This window comes from Haematobia irritans, chromosome 4 (assembly GCF_050003625.1).
Source record: "Haematobia irritans isolate KBUSLIRL chromosome 4, ASM5000362v1, whole genome shotgun sequence".
Lineage (NCBI taxonomy): Eukaryota > Metazoa > Arthropoda > Insecta > Diptera > Muscidae > Haematobia > Haematobia irritans.
Genome location: NC_134400.1, coordinates 224,981,531 through 225,007,711, shown reverse-complemented (window position 1 = coordinate 225,007,711; position 26,181 = coordinate 224,981,531). Strand labels below are relative to the sequence as shown.

The window sequence follows — 26,181 nt, the reverse complement described above, 5'->3', positions numbered from 1 at the left end:
AGAAACGTTAATTAAGTCAATTGTACAAAATTTTAAAATTTTTAATTAAAAAATTAATTGATACAATAATTTTTTTTAACAAATTCGGAAGACTAATACAGTTAAAAAAAGTGCTGATTTTTTTAAATTTTTAATTAAAAATGTATTTCAAACAATCATTTGTTAATCCAAATAAAAACTCTAAGCCAGTTCATAAAGTAATTAAAAATAGCTACCTTTTTTAATCAATAAATTAATTGAGTTTTGCAGTCAACATCAACAATTAAATTTTTAATTGAATCAATTAAAAAATTAATTGAAATTTGCTGAAAAAATCTATTAATTTTTAATCAAGAATTTTTTCTATGCCCAATTAAAACTGTGATTGATACTATCATTTTCGTGATTGAAGACATTTCAATTAAAAAATTAATTGGATCAATTAATTTGGTGATTGAATCAGAAAAAAAAATTTTTGTGTGTAGCTAGACTTTTGTAGATTAATATCTGGCATTTTCTTTTAATACAGCAATTCCTTCATTTTCTTTGTCTGAGCTAGATCGTATATAATTGTGCACAAAGACAGGAAATCCTGGTGTTTATTGGTTCGTGTTTTAAACTTAAGACTGGCATTCTTACTTAGTCCAAGGATTGAAATTTAAAATCTTTATAAGATTAATAAATTAAAGTGATTTCTCTTCTTATACTACTAATTTATTATTTTACTTATAAATACTAATAAATTCTCTTCTTTTTTTTACAGGTAAATATAAACGATCTATATTACTAAGGAAAATCCTAAAGTACGTCATTAAGGTATTGTACACAAACGATATATAAACCTCTCAGAAGTTACCCACGGTCCCTATGGGTAAATGAATTTAAGCAATGATAGCTTCCTGTCCGGTAAATAATAATTGTTGCATTTTCTTTGTTTTCCATATGCTGATTGTGCTGCGTCTTAACATTCCTCTATGGCATTATCCCATAACATTCTTACCCCATCGTTTAGTATCGATTTTCAAAAACAAAATGTATTCTTATCGTGAACTAATGATACTGTTATGCTTGGATAGCATTCAAATAATTATTCTGACTTTCTCCGTTGCCTTTTTCCATTACGAGTCAAATGTTGAATGCAACACCCAATGGTTTTCTTTGATCAGCCAGCCACATATCTTGAAGGGTCTTTACTTAAGACACTTTACCAAAATTTCCATTGAAATTTAGCACCCTCCTAATTTTTTCAGATGGCAGTTCAGTTCAACACCATTCACTCGCCCATGGTATCCGGTGCAAGTCAAAGGACCAAAGAAATATCCCATTAGTTTTATTTCTTTGCTTGTCACATGGTGTAGTTAAAAATCTATTAGAAATAATTTCTAAGTGATGTAAGACATGCGTTTTTCCATCCATCTTCATTCATAGCCATTATAAAGAATTTTCCCATAACCATTCCTCTCGAGCGTGTTTTTTGTTTTTGGAAAAGAAATATTGGATAGTTGGTCTGTTGCTGCCTGCCTACCTATTTCAGAATTAAGGCTTTTGTAAAATTTAATTTCATTTAATTTAATTAGTTAATATTTGTTGCTGCTGTTTACCGTTGTCAGTATTGGTGGTTGTTTTGTGTTGCTTCAATCGATGGTCGGAGGGTAGTGCGCCCTCAACAAATTTCCCTAACACATGTCCACATACATATTTCCTTTTTTGTGCAATAACCAAAAAAAAAACATCGAAGAAAACTGTAAGAAAGCAAAAAAAAAAAACAAAAACAAACATAAAAATATGAATTTTATGCTTTCTCAACTTGGCTCCAACGACGTCAAAGATATCCCAATAGGCAGGCATACTTTTTCCACGTCATTAAATTCCTCCGTTGTGTTTTTTTTTTGTTTATGCCAAAGAAAATGGAAATTATTTAGCAGTCATTATTCCATAAAAAAACCAAACGAGTGCCTCCTTGTTTATGCTAAAGAGCCCAGACCCCGGCCTTACTTTCCCCCTTTTTGTTGCTACAATGATTTGGAAAATATTTTCGCTTAATTTTTATGAAAAACACATTCCATTCCATTTATTATAGCAAAAGAAAGCGTTTAGGCCTCCTCAACCAATAAATTAGCTCTTAAAACTATGGATGTTTTGGCACTATTAGTCATGGTTCTTTATTTAGATACGTGTCCAATTGGATCTATCAGGAGGCAATTAATACAATTACTCATATCTTTAGACTTTTGTTAGGCCAAACATTGAAACTTTAGATGGCAAAAGATCAGTTCATAGCGGAAGGAGAGTAGAGTCTTAATTATTTTTTCTCTATGTGTAAATATCCCTTGATATGGAGTAGGGTCTTAATTATTTTTTCTCTATGTGTAAATATCCCTTGATATGGAGATTGTGTAGGGACCTATCACAATTTCCTATCTATGGGACTACACCCAGTTAAGGTAGACTTACATACCATGCGTTCAATGCGTCCGATGATTGAAGAGTTGAAATTTCTCTTTGAAATCAAAAGCTCGAATAGTCTGCCGCAAACAGAAAAAAATCAACCCTTCCATCAACGCACGGATTGACGCATGGTGTGTAATTCAACCCTAAGGGAGATACTGGGTGTGCAGATGCATAACTCCCACCCGTCCTGACACGTACAAGGGTTAATTGGCAACAAGTGATTACCATCTGATACTGTCCCTGATGAACAGCTTTGCTGGTGAAAAACTATCTTCAAAGCCATGTGAAAATTTGCTGTCTAAAATGGCAACAAGTTATGTAAAAAAAAACAACTGTGCCTATCTCAACTAATTCGGATTATTCATGTATATTTCATGTAAAAATAATGGATTTATTTTTACGAACATTTGTCCTGTGTTTGTTATATATATTTTTTTTTTACCTGCATACGTTGCTCTTTATTTTTTTACTGACTTAATATTTTCTTGTCTTATTAGTTTGTGCTAATTCAATTTTAATTGTTTTTCGAGTCATTTACCCAAATGACCTAATGACTAGCGAAGCACACGTGTGACGTATACTTTGTTTCATGTGTCACACATTGTCTATGGGCTTGTTTTAGCAGATAATTATCGAAAATAAATATTTAAAGTAGTAAAAATAACGACAACGACAAAATCACCCTTGTGACTATCTCTCAGCGGCCAATGAATGAATCTACGAACGGTCATAGTCAGCCCACAACATAGAATATGGGTCAAGGACATTTGATTTGCTTTCCATGTTCCACGAAAGATAGTCAATCCTACATTCACCTCGGAAATATGAAGCGTTTTTTCTCCGCTCTACTGTTCACCATAGAACTAAATAGAAAGCCGTGAAACCTCGAAAGAGAAATGCCTCATCGCCACTTTATTTGGCCTATGATGGGAGACGTATGGTAGGTCTCATTCATGCAATGCTCTAGGAAAGTAGGACATTTCGTAAAAACGGTTCTTCTAGTCATCGTTGTGACCATATTTGTGTCATTGGACAAAACAAAAGGTTCATTGTCCTATCTCTTCATTTGTAAAGGTTGGCAGGAAGATGATGGGGGGAGGCGAAGACGGCAGCTCTTTACCTTGAAATATGAATACAAGTGGCTAGGTGGGAACCTAACCAACCAAACTCATTTGGCCGTATTTAGATTTTAGGTCATAAATCATAGTTTGTTTAGGTTTGTGGGTTTCTTTGATTTAGGAGTGTTTTGGTTACTGCTTATCTTTCTACTGCTTTGTATTAGAAAGGAGTGAATAAAGAAATATATGGATATTTACTCAGGATACAATACACATAGAGTTAATAAACACATTTTCGTAGTTTTTTTTTTTTCACAAAGAACCTTCCACACTCCGTTTTTTTTGTATGTGGGTAGAGTTTATCATTTCACAGATGTTCAGTTTTGTGGGTTGTTGGCGATCGTCTTTCTTGAATAGTGCCTTCAGATGATCTTCCTCGAAATTTGCAGGTCGTCCGCTTCGAAACGTGTCTTCCAGGTCAAGGTTACAATTTTTTTTTAGCAAGGGTCAGTAATCAATATTTTTTAATATAGCAGAATTAGTCGAACTAAAATCAATAATTTCAAAAAATTTCAAGCTAATAGCATTTTCACAAATTTCCGAGCAATTCAACATCAAAAACAAATTGGCATCACTGATGTGTGTCAGTTCTCCCAGTGAAACTCCGTTGTTCTTATATGTGTGTGTGCAGTGCACAGAACAGGGATGGAAAATGCAGTACTATAGTACCGTAGTACCCCCTTTTTTTGTGGGTACAGTTTTGAACCGATATTAGTCTTTATGCTACAATAATTTTGACAAAATATTTTAATATTTTTATAAATTCACACACTTAATTGTTAAGTGTGTAAATATAACCATAGCGATAGGCGGTAGGCGAACACTTATTTACGTGTATTTCTTATGGGAAGCCCAAAATCCGCGATAGAATACCGTGACGGCTAGCGGCGTGTCGCTAAATTAAAACTTATTCTAACTCCTTGGCGAAAACTGGTATAGTGTTGCCATCGCTTATCAATTTTTTTAACTCACCACTAGGAATTGCTGTTGCCTGGATACGTGTAGATTATTTTTTCTTGAAATAACTCAACAAATAACAAGCCATTGTTTAATATTGTCAAAGCATGCTGTATTGACAACAAAAACGCTAGGAAATGTGAAAAAGGGAATTAATCGCCGTCAAGCTTATTGTATTTGCCGTTGCGGCAAAAATGTTTCGCCTACCGCCTATCGCTATGGTTATATTTACACACTAAAGCTCTTCTGCAGTATATACAAATTTGGCATAACTGTTCATGCGGGAAGACAATCTTGATTTTGCAAAATCCAAAACACAATTTTCTTGAATTTCAAGAATATTTTGGCCCGGAAATGCATGTGATTCTATATTACGAAGTTATCGATCGGTAATCATTGTAAGCGGATTTAGAACAACAAAAGTAATTTAAATGTGAGGAGTTGATAAACAAACTATGATTTCGTTTTTTATGTCAAAACTTGTGAACAATGTTAACGTTGGAATGCCTCCTTAAGAGGAGCTCTTGACAATAATGTTCCAATGGAATTTTTATTGGGATACTGAAATAAAAAAGTATGGAATAATCCTTGAGACCAAAAGTTCAAACAAAATTATATTTCACTAGAAATATCAGGAAAGTTAAACAACGTAATTCATCGTTTAAATAAATTATTAATATTTTTTTTTAATTTTTAAAGTGTTAAGTGCTAGTAAAAGATGATGCTGTTAACAATTTTCTCAGAATGCCAGCCTCATTAGAAAGGAATTTTACGAACTCATGGCCGTAGAATGAAACCCGAAATTTAGTGAAAATCTATTTTCTATGCCTGGTACACAGAGAATACAGATTGGTTGGGACGATCGAATTTATTGCCAACCTCCTTTTGGTAGTTGCAGCTACTATCACTTGGCAGTTGTGTCTCCCATATAATTCGGTTATGACATAAAGAGTTGATTTTGTCAACCAAAAAAATCTGCTGTCACCTTCATCATTCGATTGTTGTGATCAACCCTCGAAGTACATATAACCGAATTATAAAAAAATTAGTCCCGCTATCTAAATAATGTTACCCATATCAAATGTTTTAATGAGATAAGTTCAGTTTTTTATTGAGTATTTTATTATTATTTCATTTTGTTATAGCTCCAAATATGTTAGTTTGAAGGGGGAAATATGACAATAATATACATATTTTACCCATGAGACTAAACAAGACTTGACTTGATATTTTACACAGAGAGTAGATTTCACATTCTCCATATCCAAATCGGCTCAGATTTAGATAAAGCCTCCATATATATGTTCTTCCGATTTGAAGAAATATGGCCAGAATACCAACACTTTACACACAATTTGCTTTACCCAGATTGTAGTTATGTAGTCTATACAGCGCAATTGCATACTTTCCACATAATCGGTTAAAGTGAAGTTAAGCCTTGGGCTTCTGATTTGGCCAAATATGTCCAAAAACCCACGATTCATGAAATATCTTGGCGAGATCTAACGAATGGTGCAGAGTATAATATTGTCAGGTCTCAACTAGTCCGCAATTTTAACTCCTACAAACATTCGGATCAAACAGGTTCCAAGCTGAATCACAATCTCCAAATTTACATGCTAGAAATGGGGTACATGGAGTTATTTTGAATTATCTAAAAAAAAATATATCGAGTACAAACCATTGTCCACAGGAAACATCCTCTCCTTAGATAAGATGTTGCGATCCCATCCATGGTGAAGATATGAGAAGAATCGACATTTTTGACCCATTTTGTTGCTTCGATTTAAAAGTTTGAAATAAAATACATTTTTCTACTTCAAATAATTTATATTAACGCAAATGACATTTAAAAATTTCAAACACCATTCGGCTGTGAATGCTATACGAAAATGTTGGCAACTAAATGATAGTTAAAAAATTTCCTTACGGTTGGTCGTATCAACTAATTTGAGTCAAAATTTTTCAAAGGAGGTAGATTTGGTTGCTACAACCATTTATTTTGTAACATGACAGTCTCACCAAATAGTTACGAACAAATACGTGTAAATACAGAAAATTGGTATGAACAACCTATATTTATTTCTAAATGTAGAATGTTCATTACTACAACGGAATTCCAACCACACTCTTCTCTGTGTGTACAGTGTACCAGTGTTTCCTTTAAAATTTCTTCTCATACCTTAGTACCATCAACTCGATGATAGAGACGCCTAAAAATATGCAAAGAAATTTTTTCCGTATTAGTTAAACAAGCGGGGCTCTTCCATGAACTGTTACTTTCAAAGATTGATTTTCGATGGAATGGAGTTATAATGATTGTTGGGTGTAATTAAATCTAAATTGAAAACATATATGTAGATCTAATGTAATTCGTATTTTTCTCTTTACTTAAAAGGGACATGTTCGATTTAGAAACCATAAAATCATGGTATTCTGTCAAATAAGGTGTAAATTGTTAATTGACAATATATCAATAGCAATTGTATTTACTTAAAGAAACATTTTTACTCGAAAAATAAAATAAAAAAAAACTAAAAAAATCTCATACAATCTTAGATCATCAAAAACGAACAGACTAATGGCCGGACACACAATGCACAATGTTCAGAGTCAAGTTCATGGCAAATAGTCGTAAAATGAATGATTTCAATAAATGTACGAAATGAATGAACAAAAAATCAATTTAAAAATAATTTAGAGATGAGCAACTCAGCGTTTACACCATGAAAAATGCCAGAACGATCATGTGTGCTGAAGAAATACGGAAATATGAGGTCAAAATGGGGACATTGACTATGACTTCTGATAATATCAATTGTCACCTAAATGATTACTGTCTATCTTGTCTACACTGAGAAAATAAAGTGAAATAATAACGCATTGCAAAAATATAATCATATTGACAGAAAAAATAAAGAAAATTAAAAGCAATTTTAAATTAATCTAAAATTCAATTCAATTTATGGTGGGGCTTTAAACAATTAATTTAAACTTGCCTCATTAATTTCTGCTCGCTTTTCTTGTAGTGAATAGCCTCAATTTATGAAATTTATTACACTATCTAAATGGCTTTAAGAAATAATTATGGAAGGGTTTCGTTAAATACAAAAAATGATTAAAGTTTGCTAATCAACAGGCAAAGTTGCAAAATAGGTGCGTGTCTCAATGCGATTTAAATAAGAGATTTCCTGCAAAGATTACTTTTAGCTAATTCTAAAACAACAACAACAAACGGAAATTATCTACAAATAGGTAAGAGAGCTATTTGAGTCATTTAAGCTCCATACCTACACGTGCTTAAGATAACATGCCTCTCATTCTCTATCAGTTTTTCTACTCATGATAAATCGTGAGAGGGTGTAAAGAATTTTCTGCACCTAATCTCAGTGGCATGTAAACGCAAAATTAACTGAGCGTGTGGCCTATACCATCCACTAGGTAGTATCACACTCGGCATGCTGGGAAATTTTCTATCTCCCCACAATGGATTGAGAACCGCATCATGGTTGTAGAAGAATGTTGGGTAGGTAACAAAGACAAAAAAAGAACGAAACATTTAACCCATAACCTGAAATGTGCAAAAAGTTAATTTGATATTGTTTCCATTTTCCAACACACCCTCTTGGCCCTTCATCCCCTTTAGCTAAAGCTTGCGTGTGTGACCGCATTTTTTTAGCTCCCGTTAGAATTTTGATTGAGATTTCATTTGAGTGTCTATTGTTCAGATACTTGCACAGACAGTGTTCTTGCTCTCAAGATACTGAAATGCAAGTAAATTTCTGCCCTGACTACCCTCACAAGGTTGTGTTTTTTTTTCATTAAAAAGCGAAACACTTGATGTTCAATTTTGTTGTTGTTTTTATTTTTATTTTTTATTGATGTTCAAGTGTCGACTGAAATCAATTGGCTTTGTTTTTGTATTATCAGTAGATGGGTACTGGAGTACTTGTCATTCGCTATAACAAAACATTGAATAAAACATGGCTAATATTGCTGTTATCGTCAGTGGTGAATTTTTGTTTTGCACTTAAATTAATTGAATATGAAACTCATGTAGCAGGCGGTAGAAGGGCGGAGCAGATGGAAGACTAACTACTCTTAGTTACTATGAAAATGTATTGGGCTTTGACCCAGCTGTAAATGGGAATAGGAATTGCCATGACAGGGAAAAATAGAATTTATATTGTTGTTAATTTTTTTATTATTATTTCTTCGTCTTCTTCGTTTTCGTTAGTAAAAGTAGCGCGTGTGTAATAAAATCTGTGTTAATTACAGCCACAGCAAAGCAATCCTCTGTGTCATAGTTTAGAATGTTTCGAGCAGTCACACCCCTTCTTTTATGACCTTCTTTCTAGAGATGGCCGATGGTTACTTTTTTTTTTTTTTTAAGATCAAATCCATGCCAAATCTTAAAGGAACTTAGTGACACGTTTTCTCTAAGAAAAATTTAATTGGCCATTATTCTTGGCAAACTTTAAACGTAATTCATAAAAGAAGAAAAGTAAGTATAATTCTAATGACTGTAAATGTGAATGTACCTTTTCTCACTTAATTGGAATCTATAAACATACTTTTGCGATTATGATGGAGATTTTTGAAAATATGTATTAAAAAACAATTAGCTGCGATTACTCCTGTACATAAATCAGGCGCTAAAGATGATATATCAAATTACAGACCAATTTCTAAATTGTGCAATATTAGTAAGATATTTGAACACATAGTGTTTGAAAAACTGTATTTTGTTGCGAGATCTGCAATATCACCATACCAAAATGGTTTCATCCGTGGTCGCTCTACCGTGACGAATTTGGCGGTCTTTAGTAATTATTGCATATCTAGTTTCGAACTTGGGTTACAAGTTGATACTATTTACACAGACTTTTCGAAAGCTATTGATAAGGTATCTCTCCATGTGCTACTTGGGAAATTATTTTCTTTAGGATTTCATTCTAAATTCCTTGATTGGATCAGATCATACTTGATAGATAGGAGTTACTTTGTTTGCATTGATGACCACTGCTCATATATCTATAAATCTACTTCTGGGGTCCCACAGGGGAGTATCTTGGGACCTTTATTTTTTGCTTTGTTTATTAATGATATTCATTACTGTGTTAAGTTTTCGAATGTTTTATTGTATGCAGATGATTTGAAGATTTTCTTGCGTATAAATTCAATATCTGACATTCGTCGTCTTCAAGAAGACTTATTACCTATTGCTCGTTGGTGTTCTTCAAATTTCTTAGAGATGAATATTGATAAATGCTGCTCAATTTCATATTTTAAAAGCAGATACCCTGTTTATTTTGATTACAGCGTATGTGGCCATAAGTTGAAACGAGTAAATGAAGTTAAGTATCTGGGGGTTATATTTGACTCGAAATTTACTTTTGTTAGCCATATTAATGCAATCATTCCAAAAGCGTACTCATTATTAGCGTTTATAAAGAGAAATTGCAAGAATTTTTCAGATCCGTATTCTATTAAACTAATTTATTCGTCGGTAGTTAGATCTAACCTTGAATATTGTTCGTTTATTTGGAACCCTTTCTATGAGGTTCATTCTAATAGAATAGAAGGAATTCAGAGGAGATTTTTACGCTTTGCATTGCGTAACATTGCCTTTTCTAATCCTGCTCCAACTTACATTGAGAGATGTCGTCTGATCCATTTGAAAACTCTTAAAAATAGGAGGGCTTATCTATCGCAGATTTTTCTTTATAAGATTATTTGTGGTATGGTTGATTGTCCTTATCTATTAGAATTAATCACTTTTAATGTACCTTGTAGAGTACTGCGTAATATAAGTATTTTTTCTACACATATACACAGAACTAATTATTCGGCTAATGAACCAATTTGTCGTGCGTTAATGGAATTCAATAATATCTCCAAAAATGATCTTGATTTTTGCTTATCATTATCTAAATTTAGAGAAATTTTGGATTTAATATATTTCTAGTATTAAGTTTATTTTTGTTTGTCTGTAAGGAAATTTATATCCATAGACATGAATAAATAAATAAATAAATAAATAAATTTTGTGTCTATGCTGAGCTTGAGATCAAGATTTGTGCAAAATAGTACGAGATCATTAAACCTTTAAAAAGGTCAATGTCAATTGTCCCCTAGATATGAGTCAAAGACATTTGTCATTCAATAACTAACGATAAAGGTCATGTAATCCCGACCACCTTTCAATAAAGAATTGGGTGAAATCTTATCGCCAACTTTACTTCGTTTCATTTTTACACATATATCAGATAGGGGCCGTGTAATTCAGACCACCTTTCAATAAAGAATTGGGTGAAATCTTATCGTCAACATTACTTCCTTCCATTTTTCTTTATCAGTCTACCAGAATCAGCAAAATTTTCAAGGACAATGAAAAGAAAAACAAAACTAAAGCGATAACCAAGGCATTTAAACGAGCATATAATCAAAACAAAACAAGCACAAAAACAAAGGCAATAAAATTGTCAGCAAATTATTTAATATTAAATTAGGCGCCCCATAGACTTTATATGGCGGCTACTAGAACGACAACAACCTTTACAAGACAAATTCGAAAACAACAGATGTCGATGTCGAGTAATGAGTCAGTGCCTTTTGCAAATATGATTTAGACCAAACAAAAAAACAAAAATGTTCCCACCGAAATGTCCTCCTCGCCCGCAATGCCACCGTCGTCATCAACTCGTATTCGCTGATTCGTTGATGACCATAATCTCGTTGATGGCAGGTGGGTACTTGCCCCACAGTTATTCCGCATTTGGTATGACACCACAGAGGCTAAGACATAAGATTTTCACCGAATATGGTTTCAGTACTAAACGAGCACACTCAGTGTCGTCATAGTTCCTTGGATAGACAACGAGAAATGTGGGCTTAACGATATGTCAATGTTTAGCTCATAATGAAGCCAAGTGATATTTTTAGATTTTAATTCCCCCAAAAAGAAAAAAAAAGTCAGTTGGGCCCCTCTGATTTGCCAAGTGACTGGTAGTTGTCATGAAAGCAAGTAACTTGGCGCCATCATCAACGTCCCAACGAAACTTTCCAAAGGCAAATGATGCTAATGTCAGATGATATTGCCAAGTGAATTTTCCTTTTAAAGGAAAACTCGAAACGAAATCAGCTATAGTAGTGAGCTTCTATTCTATTATTGTAGTTGACATATTCGTGTGTTAGGGATTATGACAAAGATGTTGTCGCATGAATGAGCAAGTCAGTAATATGTAAATGTAATCAATTAAATTACCAGAGATTTGCGAAATTTTTATTCTTAGCAATTGCTTTTTTTTTGCTGGTGCGTAATACTTAAATGAATTGAGATTCATTTTGCTATATAGTGATTTTACCATATAAAGTTCTAATGACATGGAAGGGATTAACATTAACTACTTAAGCTTAACTAAGGAATATATAAAACAAGTAAGGAAAGTCTAAAGTCGGGCGGGGCCGACTATATTATACCCTGCACCACTTTGTAGATCTAAATTTTCGATACCATATCACATCCGTCAAATGTGTTGGGGCTATATATAAAGGTTTGTCCCAAATACATACATTTAAATATCACTCGATCTGGACAGAATTTGATAGACTTCTACAAATCTATAGAGTCAAAATTTAAGTCGGCTAATGCACTAGGGTGGAACACAATATTAGTAAAAAAATATGTGAAACATTTAAATCTGAAGCAATTTGAAGGAAACTTCGCAAAAGTTTATTTATGATTTATCGCTCGATATATATGTATTAGAAGTTTAGGAAAATTAGAGTCATTTTTACAACTTTTGGACTAAGCAGTGGCGACTTTACACGGAAACTGTTGGTATTTTGAAATTTTTTGTCGAAATCAGAAAAACATATATATGGGAGCTATGTCTAAATCTGATCCGATTTCAACCAAATTTGACACGCATAGCTACAATGCTAATTCTACTCCCTATGCAAAATTTCAATCGGAGCAAAAAATTGGCCTCTGTGGGCAAATGAGTGTAAATCGGGCGAAAGCTATATGTGGGAGGTATATCCAAATCTGAACCGATTTCAACCAAATTTGGCACGCATAGCTACAATGCTAATTCTACTCCCTGTGCAAAATTTCAACTAAATCGGAGCAAAAAATTGGCCTCTGTGGGCAAATGAGTGTAAATCGGGCGAAAGCTATATATGGGAGCTATATCTAAATCTGAACCGATTTGGCTGATATTTTGCAAGTTTTGCGAGACTCATAAAATATTCGGATGTACGGAATTTGAGGAAGATCGGTTGATATACACGCCAATTATGACCAGATCGGTGAAAAATATATATGGCAGCTATATCTAAATCTGAACCGATTTTTTCCAAAATCAATAGGGATCGTCTTTGAGCCGAAACAGGACCCTATACCAAATTTTAGGACAATCGGACTAAAACTGCGAGCTGTACTTTGCACACAAAAATACATCAACATACAGACAGACAGACGGACAGACAGACGGACATCGCTAAATCGACTCAGAATTTAATTCTAAGACGATCGGTATACTAAACGATGGGTCCCAGACTTTCCCTGCTTGGCGTTACATACAAATGCACAAACTTATTATACCCTGTACCACAGTAGTGGTGAAGGGTATAAATATGAAAAAAGTATCTTGGATAAAGTACCCAGCAAAAAAGCGTCGCCACAAAAGTAATGAAAATGTTCTTTTTGGATCCGGAAGTGGTGCAAAATTGACGCAGAAGCGATGAATTTAACATCCCAGTAAAAAAAAGCGTCGCCAGAAAAGTAATGAAAATGTCCTTTTTGGATCCGGAAGTGGTGCAAAATTGACGCAGAAGCGATGAATTTAACATGGGCTTGTCATAGGAGGGAAGTCCTCCATTTCAACAGCCGTTGCACTGAATTTGCATTACTTCTTTAGGTTTGATCCGAATTGAATGTTTTGGATGTAAATTAAAAAATTCTGTGATATTTTGTCAAATAAATAATTTTTATATTTTTTTATAATTTTTAATGGATTCTAACACTTGTCGGAAACGTTTGACCTCAAATATTTTCAAAAATTCTCAATTTTTTCAGATTGGATTTAGCATTTTTTCGACAAAATTTAAATGATTTGTACCATTTTATGAATTCTTACTCTGATTTTAACCTATTTGAAACAAAAAAAAGTTAAAATTACCCATTAAAAGTATGAAAAAACAAGTTATAAAAAATTGAATTAAAAGAACTTCCTGGGTTGTTAAAATAAAGAACATCATTGGGAGTGCATCTTCTAGAAGTGCTTCTAAAGTTGTGCCTTTGAAAGAACTTCCAAATTTTTTTGCTGCGTAGAAAAATAGTAAATAGGGATACTAAAGTCGAAGCCCACTTTTTGACTAATCGAATTTTTTGTAAAAAAAAAGACAAAATCGTTCGACCAAACGAATTTTGATTTATTAAAACTAGTCAAATTGACTTATCGACTTTTGACGATTAATCGATCATCAACGAAAAAGGTCGAAATATTGAGTTGCAATTGAAGGAAGAATGGAATTAAGCTCTTTTTATGCAGAAAATTAATCAAAAAGTCCGCTTTTCTATAACCGCAAAAGTAGAGTTTTTCAAATTTGAAAAAATCGAAAAGTGGGGTTTTAAAATTTTCAATAGAGTCAGTAAGTCGATTTGTTATAATCTAGGTTAGGTTAGGTTAGGTGGCAGCCCGAAGTATCAGGCTCACTTAGACTATTCAGTCCATTGTGATACCACATTGGTGAACTTCTCTCTTATCACTGAGTGCTGCCCGATTCGATGTTAAGCTCAATGACAAGGGACCTCCTTTTTATAGCCGAGTCCGAACGGCGTTCCACATTGCAGTGAAACCACTTAGAGAAGCTTTGAAACCCTCAGAAATGTCACCAGTATTACTGAGGTGGGATAATCCACCGCTGAAAAACTGTTATAATCTAATTATACAATTATTTTTCGAGCTTTATGGACAGTGGGAGAAAAGATGATTCAATTTGTAAGAGGAAATTTCCCAAATGTTTTCTCCATAAGGAGTTAGCATAAAGGGCCCAAAATTGAGTTATCTCTCCCAGCCAGATCTATACTAAAGGCTATGGAAAGGTTCATTCGCCCGAACCGAAACATTGTACAGTCCAGGCGTGTATAGATTTGTATCTGGCGTTTTCTTTTCAATGGCTCTATTAACCATGTTCCTTAATCTATATCTGTCCATAAAGCTCGAAATATAATTGTATAATTAGATATAATGTATTTGGACGACAATTGCCTGTTTCGGTATCAGGCTAACATGAAATATAATTTGTTATAATTTTACAAAAGTTAAATAGTCATCATTTTGTTGTCTTTAAAAGCGATTTTTTTGAATTTTTTGACAATCGAGTTTTCCAAATTTCAATAGAGTCCAAAAATTGTTTTTTTTCCAAATTTTGAAAAAATAAAAAAAAAAAATGTTAACAGTCGAATTTATTAAATCGACTTTTTTTTAAAATCGAATCATATCAACTTTTATGATGGTGGTCGAAAGCGACTAAAACCAATTTTTTTGGAAAATCGAGTTAAATTGACCTATAATGTTGGTCGAATTCGACTAATCGAATTTTTATAGTGACCAAAATCTACTAATCGAACATCGCGTATAGAAAATCCCAACATCAAATGTCGACTTTCCAATAATCGTAAAAATCGATTCGAATCGATAAAGTGGATGTTACATTTAAACACGATCGATGCTGGTTGCAGACTGATTTTATTCAACAACTACAATTACAATGTAGGTGTCTTACATTCTATAGTCCATAATATATGAGATCAGTAAAAGAGAATAATACATGTGGTAATTAATCGTATACATATTCTCATACATATCAATGGAAAAGACACCTTTTTTATTCTCACTACAATCCCTAATAGTATGAGGAACCTCATTTATAGTCACGTTGTTAATATTGTACTTTTTTATACTACATGTGCCACATTTGTTACTTTTTTTTCGTAACGATTTCTTTGGTTTATATATCCATTTTTTAATTCATTATTTATACCTTGCTTTTTAACGTTTGGATGTTTTCATTATAACAAAAATTTCTCTCTCTCTCCCTCTCTTTACAGCTCTGCACTCATTTCGAAAAAATGGAAATAATCATAGACTCCAATTAATATACTCCTTGATGATTACTCATGATTACTCTCATTTGAGAGCTAGCAAAATGTCTTGATTACGAGAAGAAACCGAAGAGGGTCTTAGAGCAGAAGCATAAAAAATAAACAAAGTAAAAATGTTGAACTTTTTGCGACTTAGATTAGAACGTAAGGTTGTGATTTTTCATAATAATGGCATAAGATTTCATCTCTCCTCAGCATAAATCTGTCCCACATTCTCTCTGTTCTCATCAGTCGTAATTCTACATAAATTAAAAAAAGAAAAACTATCGTAATATTGCGAAGTCAAGGAGAGTCTGAAAAAACGAATCGTGAGAGAAGAAAACAAAACAAAAATACTCATTGCCATTTTATTTGTTCTGCACTCTTCACTTTTTTGTCTTGCGCATTTCTTAAGTAGAGCTATAATCCTATTCTCAACATGAATTCCGTTATATCTGCATTTAAAACAAAAAAGAACTCGTCTAGCCAAAATCCATTGGTCACACAAAATGGTATCAATGCTCCCAATGAGAAACACAATAACCTAAGCATGATCACCAACGGTAGTCTGAGCTCTTCGTCATCAAAGAAGAAGGCGGCCATCAATGCCCAAGACAATAGCTATCAGTATCTGAGGCATATACGGGAGATCGATACGGCCACCAAGCTGTTATCACCAGTGGTCATGCCAGATGATTTGCTAGAGACCGATATGTTGAACTTTAGACCGGCCTCTGTGACACCTGTACCCGTATCGCCGGCTGCAACCGGTGTCGATGTTGTGGATCATGTTCCTCTACAAATGCTGAGATTAACGCCGCCCATTGAACCAGCGAATGCCACAGACTGTAATATGAACGGTGGTAAGACGTTGCCCGATATGTCCTCAGCTCCCATGGAAAATGGTAACGAAAGCGTGGAGGAACATTGTGCAAACGCGGTGTCCAACGGACAGCATAGTTTAGCTAGTAGTCCTACACATCATTTGATTGAGGCTGAAGATGATGAGTCGGAACATTCGATGGCGAATTGTACCAGTACCACCAGTAGCAGTTCTAGTGATCAGAGTAACAGTACAGTTGTTCACAGTCCAATAGCACCAACAGCCGCTGCAACAGCGGCGACGGCCACATCTTCCGCCTCAACTTCCAATACAACAACACAGCTGCAATCAACACATCCAAGTCCTGCCAAAAGTCTGAATTTGAGTCTGAGTAGTAATACATCACTGTCACTGTCATCATCGATTTCGGTATCTTCCAATTCCACCAATTCTTTGGCACTTTTAAATTCTGGTCCAAGTTCGTGTTCATCATCTGCCACCGGTTGTGATCTATCAGGCAACGATTATTCGCAACCCTCATCGCCCACCATGGTCACTAGGAATGCGGCAGTGAACTCTGAGTACGTGCCGGCCTTTCTTAAATCCAGCAACGTTACATTGCCCATCATAATGCCGAATAGCAACAGTAGTCTAGCTTCTTTGCCACCCAATCAACAGGTGGTGGTGACGGCTAATTCGGCGACTACAACGCCCAAACATACGCGCTACTCAAAGCCACGTCTGAGTTTGAGTCGTTTCATAAATCACTCAATGCCTTCGGTACATGGTAGACCCAATTTGAGTATAGCTGGCGGTGCAGCGGGGAGCTGTGCCGGTCTGAATGGTGGTCAAGCAGGTGTGAATGGGGCAACTCCCCCGAAGAGGGCTTCAACGCATCAGCGAAATCTAAGCTTGGATTTTAGGTAAGTAACGAAATCATTTACAAAGATTAAAATATATATTTTTTGATATTAGATTACAGCATTGAACTATGTATTAGGCGAGATCAGTTGGTAGTCAAGGTCTCCAACTAGCCTTAGTCATTGAATTAGAGACCGAAGCCTCGGTGTCGGAACTATAGACTGAAATATCAGTGGACCGAACATGCGGTATTGGAAATTCGTTTGATGTGTAGACCAAAGTATAGCTTTGGTACTGCGGAGCGAAGCATCAGAGCTTAAACCAAGTCTCAATGTTTCGATGTCGTGATCGAAGTTGAGGTATGGAACTGCGGCCCGATATTTCAATATTTCAATCAAAAGCCTCCGTGATTGAACCGTTGACTGTAATCTCTGCGATTGAACTACAGGCCAAAGTTTGAGCGCTTGAACTGCAGACCAAAGTTTCAATGTTATCGATAGAGCAATGTTTGATTTGCAACGCAAAGTCTGAGTATTTGAACTCCTGATACAATCCCAGTGTTTCAATTTTAATCGAGTTTAAAATATGGATCGACGTCCCGACATTTTAACTGCAGTCCGATTTCTCGGTATTTGAACGACCAGGACAATTTTTTTTATTGAATGTATACCCATATGCTTTCCATTCTTTGTAAACACTATTAAAAGAGGAGCCTATCAATCTATGGCTACGATATGTAGGAGAGGGTAATTGTTAAAATCTTTTAGTAAAAACTTAGTAGAGTTCAAGCACAATCATCATTACCCCAAGATTGCACCCACACAAGCCTCTGAAATGCAATTTCCGCTTATTTTTCCCTCCCTAAAAAGTTATAGATGTTGCGATGAGAAAAAGGGTTATTTTATCAAGCCGAAAGTTTAGAACTTTTGTGATATATTTGCATAAACTTTTTTGTGAATGTATAATATTTTTTTTTTTTTTGAATATTGAATGGAATACTCCAGGGTTCTGATCCTCTAGGAGATATGACAGTGTTGTAAAGAAAAAACAAAGTTTTCAAATGAATGCAAAATAAAGGAGTCATGGTATAGATTTTAATATTACTTAAAAAAACTTATTAAAATTGATGTGTACAGTAACATTCGAAATAATTTAATTGTGTGGAAAACTTCTTGAACGGAAATACACCAAAAAAAAGTGAACTGTTTTATAGGAAGAATGAACTACATCGCACGAAAATTGAACTAAATTTTACTTCACATTTTGAGATTTCTCAAACGGTTTGTTAAAACCAGGAAATTTTAATTCTCTGTTGTACTTTTTAATTGCAGTTCACGAAATTACATCCTCTCATAGAAGAAAAAATAAACTAAAAGTAAAGAAGAAATCATTGGCGCCAAAACATGACCATTTTAACCATACAGTAGTTCATTCTTAATATTTGTGGGAATCGTACGAAAATTTACTTTTGCTTTAGTTCATATTGAACTTATATGTACGGTCATTGAACTTTATACCCACAAAGTAAGATTTCATTAAGTTGTGGAAAATTTCGATAAAAATAATAAAATTTAACTACCAGCAAATAAATTTGTTCCAATGAAAATAAGTTAAATTTAGCGTTAGTTTAACTACGGATTTTTTTTTCTATGTACACAGCTTTTAAGGGAAAACATGGTTCCGACAAACGTGTTGCATGTTCCCCGTCCAAAAATATAATTATGCTCTTGAACGTGTCCTAGTCCTTTTCGTTCCCTATTAGTAGAAATCTCGATTTTACGCATAAAATGGGAGAATTTTACACTGCGAACTAGATCTATTCGCAAAAGCAAATACCAATTTATTTACCCGATACATTCACATCTATGGATTTTTATCCGACGATTTTCGTATTCGGCACCATACTGCCTTCATATTTGCGATTCGTTGTTGTTGTGCTAATTTTCATTTCAATTCGAGTGCGATGTAGCAGAGACAAGAGCACGTGTGAACTTACATTCATTCATGTCATGCCCGTAACACTTAAACTATCATGGATCCACCGTATCCACCCCCGCCCATTGTTCATTGGAATGTTACTGCAAGCATTATGTGTGTATGTGTTGGTGTACAGTGTTTTTCAAGTAAATTAACTCTTTTTTTTTTATTTAAATTAAACATTACATTGGCCATCACCTAGATTGCTTCCTAAAATGAAGATAAAACACAGAGCCTCTCTCTGAGTGAGTGCACATATTGCACAAAAGATTTAACACAAACCCTCGCTTTATATCTACTCGCCATTATCCCATAGTAATGTGTGAGAATGACAGTGTTGCCATTGTTTAGGGTTTTCTAGGGAATTTAATTGTCTATTACAGCAGATTGGTAGAATGAGTGGATGTGGACTGTAATTGAAATCAAAAAGGGGCATTTATACATTTTTCGAGATTCTATATTTATTAAAAATTTACATATCCTTACAAAAAGCAAAGAATTCACTGAAAGAATAGTTTTCTGCTTTTTGTTTTAAAAACTTATTAAATAAATGAGATAGTCAGGGGACCCAATATAATTTCTTGTACATTTATACTAATAACTTACTATGATGATTAATCTCATAAATAAAGCAACAGAGATATACATTTCAACATTGGTGGTAAAAATATTCGTTATATTAACGAAATATGTCATTAAAATTTAGCCAATAAGTATGCAAGTTGTTCTAAATAGCAAGCGGGAGAATAATATTGATATAAAAAGTCCCTGTAGGGTGTTTGTGGACATTTTTGATTAGTTTTATTTCTTAGATGAATGATAAATAATATACCAAGTTTAAGGAAAAACCCCATCCAGAAAGGGAAAAAAGAAACAAAACTACACACATAGAAAATTTCATTAAAATTGAGCCAACGAAATTTTTTCATTGATATAACGAAAATTTTTCATTAATACAATGAAATAAATCGTTAATAGCAGGAAACGTTACGTTGATTAACAGAAAATTCGTTATAATAACGAAAAATTTCATTGTATTGACGAATTTGTTTCATTGGCTCATTTTTAATGAAACATTTCGTTAATATAACGAAACTTTTTCTATCAGTGTAATGTGTATTCCAAATTTTCAAGTTTGATAGTTGAAGGGAAAGTAACAAGAAACCTCTGAGAACCAAGGTAGCTTAATGTACTAAGTTCGGAACCATTATTTATATATAATAAAATATTGCATTTAAAATCGTAAATTTAATTCAGTCATAAAATGTCTGAAGTTTGTCCAAGAACAAATTCGTAGATAAGACGAATTCTTTCATTTTTATAACGGATTTTCTATTACACAGTGGAACGTTTCATACTATTAACGAAAACTTCCATTTCCTAAAATAATACATTTCATTACATCAATAAAAATTGTCGTTGGTTCAATTTTTAGTAAAAATTTTTTTTTGGGTTATTTTTGTCATAAATTCGAGATTACTTAGAGTGTATGAACAACGCTTTCAGTTGCTGAATACATTGTCAACACTGGCAACGGCCTTGCAAGCAGCGTTGCCACAATGAATTTTTATTTTGGACCAACAATTTTCCAAAAATTGGACCGAATTTCGTACCAGTGGACCATTTTTTTAAATTAACTTAATATAATTTAAAAGTTTTTCCCAAATTTTTACTTCGATAGAAAATTTAGTCAAATTTTTATTTCTATTCAAAATTTTTAGTTCTATTTATTTCTATAGAAAAATTGTTGTCAAAATTTTATTTCTATAGAAAATTTCGTCAAAATTTTATTTCTATAGAAAAATTGCTGTCAAAATTTTATTTCTATAGAAAAATTGTTATCAAAATTTTATTTTTATAGAAAATTTTGACAAAATTTTATTTCTATAGAAAATTTTGTTTAAATTTTATTTCTATAGAAAACTTTGCCAAAATTTTATTTCTATAGAAAATTTTGTCTAAATTTTATTTCTGTAGAAAATTTTATCCCAATTTTATTTTTTATTTCTATAGAAGATTTTGTCAAAATTCCATTTCTATAGAAAATTAAGCCAAAATTTTATTTTCATAGAAAATTTAGCCAAAATTTTATTTCTATAAAAAATTTTATCGCAAAAGTTTATTTCTATATAAAATTTTTACAAAATTTTTGCATAATTTTGTATCTATACAAAATTTTTTAAAGTTCATTTTTTGCTATAAATTTTATTTCTATAGAGACTTTTGTTCAAATTTTATTTCTATAGAAATTTTTGTCAAAATTTTATTTCTACAGAAAATTTTGTCAATATTTTATTCCTACAGAAAATTTGGTCAAAATTTTGAAAACTTTACCGATTTGACGAAATGGACCAAAATCAACTAAATTCCATTTAGTCCGACCATCGGACCAAATTTCAAATTTAATATTTTTTTGGACCAATTTTGGACCAAAATGGCAACCCTGCTTGCAAGTGAGAACATTTACAACTACCCAGCGGTGGAAATCGCTCTTCATAAGGCCTTTTAAAAGGCATTTATTTGCAGACACAAGGCATTGACTTCCCATTACACATTCATTGATTTTTTACACAGGGTGTCATAGCCGACTAAGGGCTCCGACTTCAACTTACAGCATAAGGCCTAATATAAGGTCATTATTTTAAGGCCTTTTAGGAATTGCCTCAAATAAGTTCTTTATAATGTGTGATAAAATAAGGCCTTTTAAAAAAATAGAGGCCTCTTAATAGGAGTTTAAAATAATGCCAATTTAATGCCTTTTTATGAAGGCTGTTTAAAAGGCCTTGTTTACATACCTTATAAAATAAATCACCTTCTTCATAGAAACTGATTTCGTATTGGACGTCTGATTTCCACATAAATAAATAAGTAAAATTATTATAAAATTATTATTATAATGTAATTCAATATAGTATAATATTCATCAAAAAAAAGAAAAAAAAAAAAACACCGCGACTTGCTCCAACGAAATCACAAACCCGAATGAAGAAACACGTGTTGCTTTAAATTGTGCAAAATTATTTTAATTCTTAACTTTCGGTTACTTATAAACTTACGGCATAAGGGCTTATCAAAGCTCTCTTAGATTAAAGAAGTGCGCATATGAAAACATGACTTGTTTTTTTAAAGCAGTTATATTGTTTGTGACTCGTTTTCGAAAAACTTATAAATTGGCTTACGGCATAAGGGCTTTTCAAAGGTCTCGTAAATTAAAGAGCTTGCTATTAGAATATGAGTTGATTTTTAAAAATCGTTTTATTTGGCCTCGTTGCAAGAACACATTGCAATTCACAATACCAAACAAGGCCTATTAGGAGTTTTTAAAATATGTCTTTAAAAGCATGTTTTTGCAATTAATGATGAATGAGTATCAACTTTTTTTGTAAGACCTAATCGTATGATTATTGCCTCTAAAATAAGGGCTCCGTGAATGCTTTAAATCGAAAGTGCTCTCGATATACGCCGCTGGGTATGTGCCAGTGAACCACTCTTCGAATTCTACATCTGTGAGATAGGCTTTATTTAAGACTTTTAAGTAATGTAGCAGTTGTTTTTGGTGCACTCTCCATGAGGGTGTGTGTGTGTGTGCGTGAATGTTTACCATAAAAGTTTCAGCATCTCATGGATGTTGAAATTTGACATGACACCGTAATTCAAGGTTTACTATTTTGGAATGTGAATAAATGCTGCGGCAATTGGTAAAGTTTAGGGGTATGAGTGTAGAGCAGTACATAAATTTGCATCCATAAATGCATTCAGTTTCATAGGGTCAAGCTAAGTTATGGTTAAAAATTAATAATATTACATACATTGTTCCCCATTGTTCCCATAAGTGACAAAAGGCGGATCTTCGTTAACATCAAAGATTGGGCTGCACAATTAAATGTTCATATCCACGATCCATATTTCCGAGTGACCGAGTCCTAACGGCGTAGCTTCCAAATATCTAGAAACACAATGTTGGTATCCATTCAAGTGAAGTGAAGAAACAAAAATATTGAAGACTTGTTTAAAAGTATCTAGAGGATGCTTATTTGTCACTTAAATCTATAATACATACTAAGCACATGAATGACCAAAACTCCAATTGTTATTGTTAGATTCCTCATTAGATTACACAAAAAAAAAATTTCACGAAAAATTTTCCAATTAAAATTTTAATTGAGTTTTAAAAAATATTCAATTAAAAATTTAATTGATTCAACAAATTTTTTAATTGAAACGAAAATCAATCACAAAAATGATAGTATCAATTAACGTTTTAATTGACCTTCAATTAATTTTTTAATTGATACTATCATTTCTGTGATTGAAGACATTTCAATTAAAAATTAATTGGATCAATTAATTAATTAATTTTTTGTGTGTAGGTTGAGTAGTGGAACATATAGATATTATTTTTTACAAGTAGACCCGATAATTTTCAACGAGAATTGATTTATTTGCTTTACTTCAATTTGGTTCATTTTAAAGAAAAGCGAACAAAAAAAAAAAAACACAAAATATGTTGAAATGTTTGTTTAAATTGGTTGAAAGGGAAATGACAGTGCTATGCCAAGTATGTCAATTGGGAATTCCTATCAGTTGGGGTCTTCGTTACAATTTGTCGCCTCACTACTTGGCAACATTTTGGGGGCATAGGCAAATGTATAAAAATATGTGTTTAGATTAGAGTTCAGCCACGATAAACAATAAAATTTCAAAGAACCGCTGTAATTTTTCTCCTGGTTTTTGTTTTTCACCCAAAAATTACATCAGATTGATGAATGAATAATGGCATGTATATCAGGAAGTTTATGATATTTCAAATAGGCACATTTATTTCTGAAGATCTTTAGCACCTTCCTTATGATCCATATAAAACACGAACCACATGAAATACTTACAAGGGGAAGAAATTGGGTCATAAGAAAAAAAAAACCAAGAAAAACCGGTGGCTTCCTTCATCATAGTAACCAAGACAACAGCCTTCCTATTATTTAGCTGGAAAAATATGGTCTTAAATTTCACACAAATCCATTTGAAATTCTTATGCAAAAGTGTATATTTTTTAATAAAGAAGCTAGCTTACAATAAAATGGAATAAAAGAACAATGAATTTTATTTTGTTTTGTTATGTTCCTGCCCACAAATATGCAGCAAGAAATAAATTTCTATGGTATTTTAGAAAGGCTTCTGGCTAGGGAATGAATACCAATAGCAACAATAGGAAAGTCCCAACAACGCGAGCGTGATGTTACAACAATGTGGTATCCGTGACCCAGGTGACTATAATTTTTCGATGATATTATTCCAAACGGTTTCTTTTTTATTCTGGAAATTTTATATACAAAATTAGGAATTCTTTCGGTTTAGTACCTAATTGCACTAATTTTCCAAAAATTCTCCATACTAAATATGCAAATATTATAATATTTTCTTAAGGCCATTTTCCACATGTGAGGTTGCTTCAATGGAATCCTTCTCTTGATTTTTGTAATCTTCAACTAGGTCAAAGAGTTATTTCCTTTGTGCACCAACACCACCACCACATTATCCGAAGGAGAATGAAATACAGAGTTGAAAGACTTGAGACTTTTATAAAGTCATATGAACAGGATGAGAAAATAAGCCATATATTGAAAATAGAATTGTTGGACTTTGCATACTACATAAGGGAAGCCATCAAAAGGACAGAAGATTAATGGAAATGCATTCAAAGAAAATAGAAACATCTGTGAAGGAATTGGATACCATATTAAAAAAAAAATCAATACATGACTCAAAGCCATCGATACAAAGTTAGATGTTTTTCCATTACAGTGGTCCTTCCTTCTTTGCTGACAAACGCCAATGACATCAACAAACGATGACCGCGTATACAAGTCCTTGGCGTGTTACTCTAGTAATGGCCAACAAAATGTAATGCTTGTGTCATTGAATTTCCTTTGACGCCCAAGAGCTTTTAGTATTCGTCGTTTTTTTTTTTTTTTTTTTTTTTTTTTAATTTTTAAAAAGCCCAACGATGGCAATAAAGTACACGCGAAATATACTCAGCATTGAGCTGTTTATGAATTTGCAATGTACTCGTACATAGGCTTTCGCTAATAATATCCGCCGTTGTCATAGAAGGGCGCCTAGACCACCTCTATCCCATTGTAATCATGTCGTGTGATTGTCGTCACCATCAACACATTTTGTGTTAATTAAAAGCGAATGGAGTACTTGGTGGAAAAATTGCACAAAACACAGAAACACAAAGGGAAATGGGAAATGGAAAATGGCACCACCAGAAACAAACGCTTCAAACGCCTCATCACACTTACCATAAATTAATTTGCTATTCACTATTCATACAAGCAGCACTAGGAAAACAAAAAACCGGAATGCTCTAAAGCCTATGGGGTCTGAGAGCCAAGGCGGGGCGGGATGGCACAACACAAATTCCAAAAACAAGAATACCAAAGCAAAAACTTTCATAAAAGTGAATGAAGTACAATATCCCATAAACTTTCCCTACCATCCTTTTTGGAACGAGCTCTGCAAATAAAATGAAGAATAAATCATACAGGTGTTGCCAACTATACAAGTTTCCACACAAAATTACATTTTAAACAAATGTCTTTTGTGAGTGAACAAATAAACTACGAATGTCTCTTTTTATCGTCCAAAGAAAAACTTCAAACTTTGTATGTCTAAAATTTCGTACCTCATAAAAAGCAAACCTTTTCCATGGTGGAAGGTATATAAGATTCGGTCTGGCCCAACTTTCGGCCATATGTAGTTACTCTTATAAATATTGTCATTCTCCTCAATTATAAATGGCAACCCTATTAATTATTGTCCATTAGTATTACATATTTCATTCGACATGTCAGAGAAGG

At 33.3% G+C, this 26,181-nt stretch overlaps 1 protein-coding gene across 1 annotated transcript in view; it reads left to right on the top strand.

Moving 5' to 3' along the window:
* fwd (phosphatidylinositol 4-kinase beta fwd) overlaps positions 1–26,181 on the top strand; it is a 173,243-nt gene that overhangs the window by 81,707 nt on the left and 65,355 nt on the right. Inside the window, exon 2 of the mRNA XM_075303689.1 lies at positions 15,625–17,403. Coding sequence (XP_075159804.1) covers positions 16,097–17,403 — 1,307 coding nt within the window. The 5' untranslated portion in view covers positions 15,625–16,096. The remainder of the gene's footprint in view (positions 1–15,624; positions 17,404–26,181) is intronic.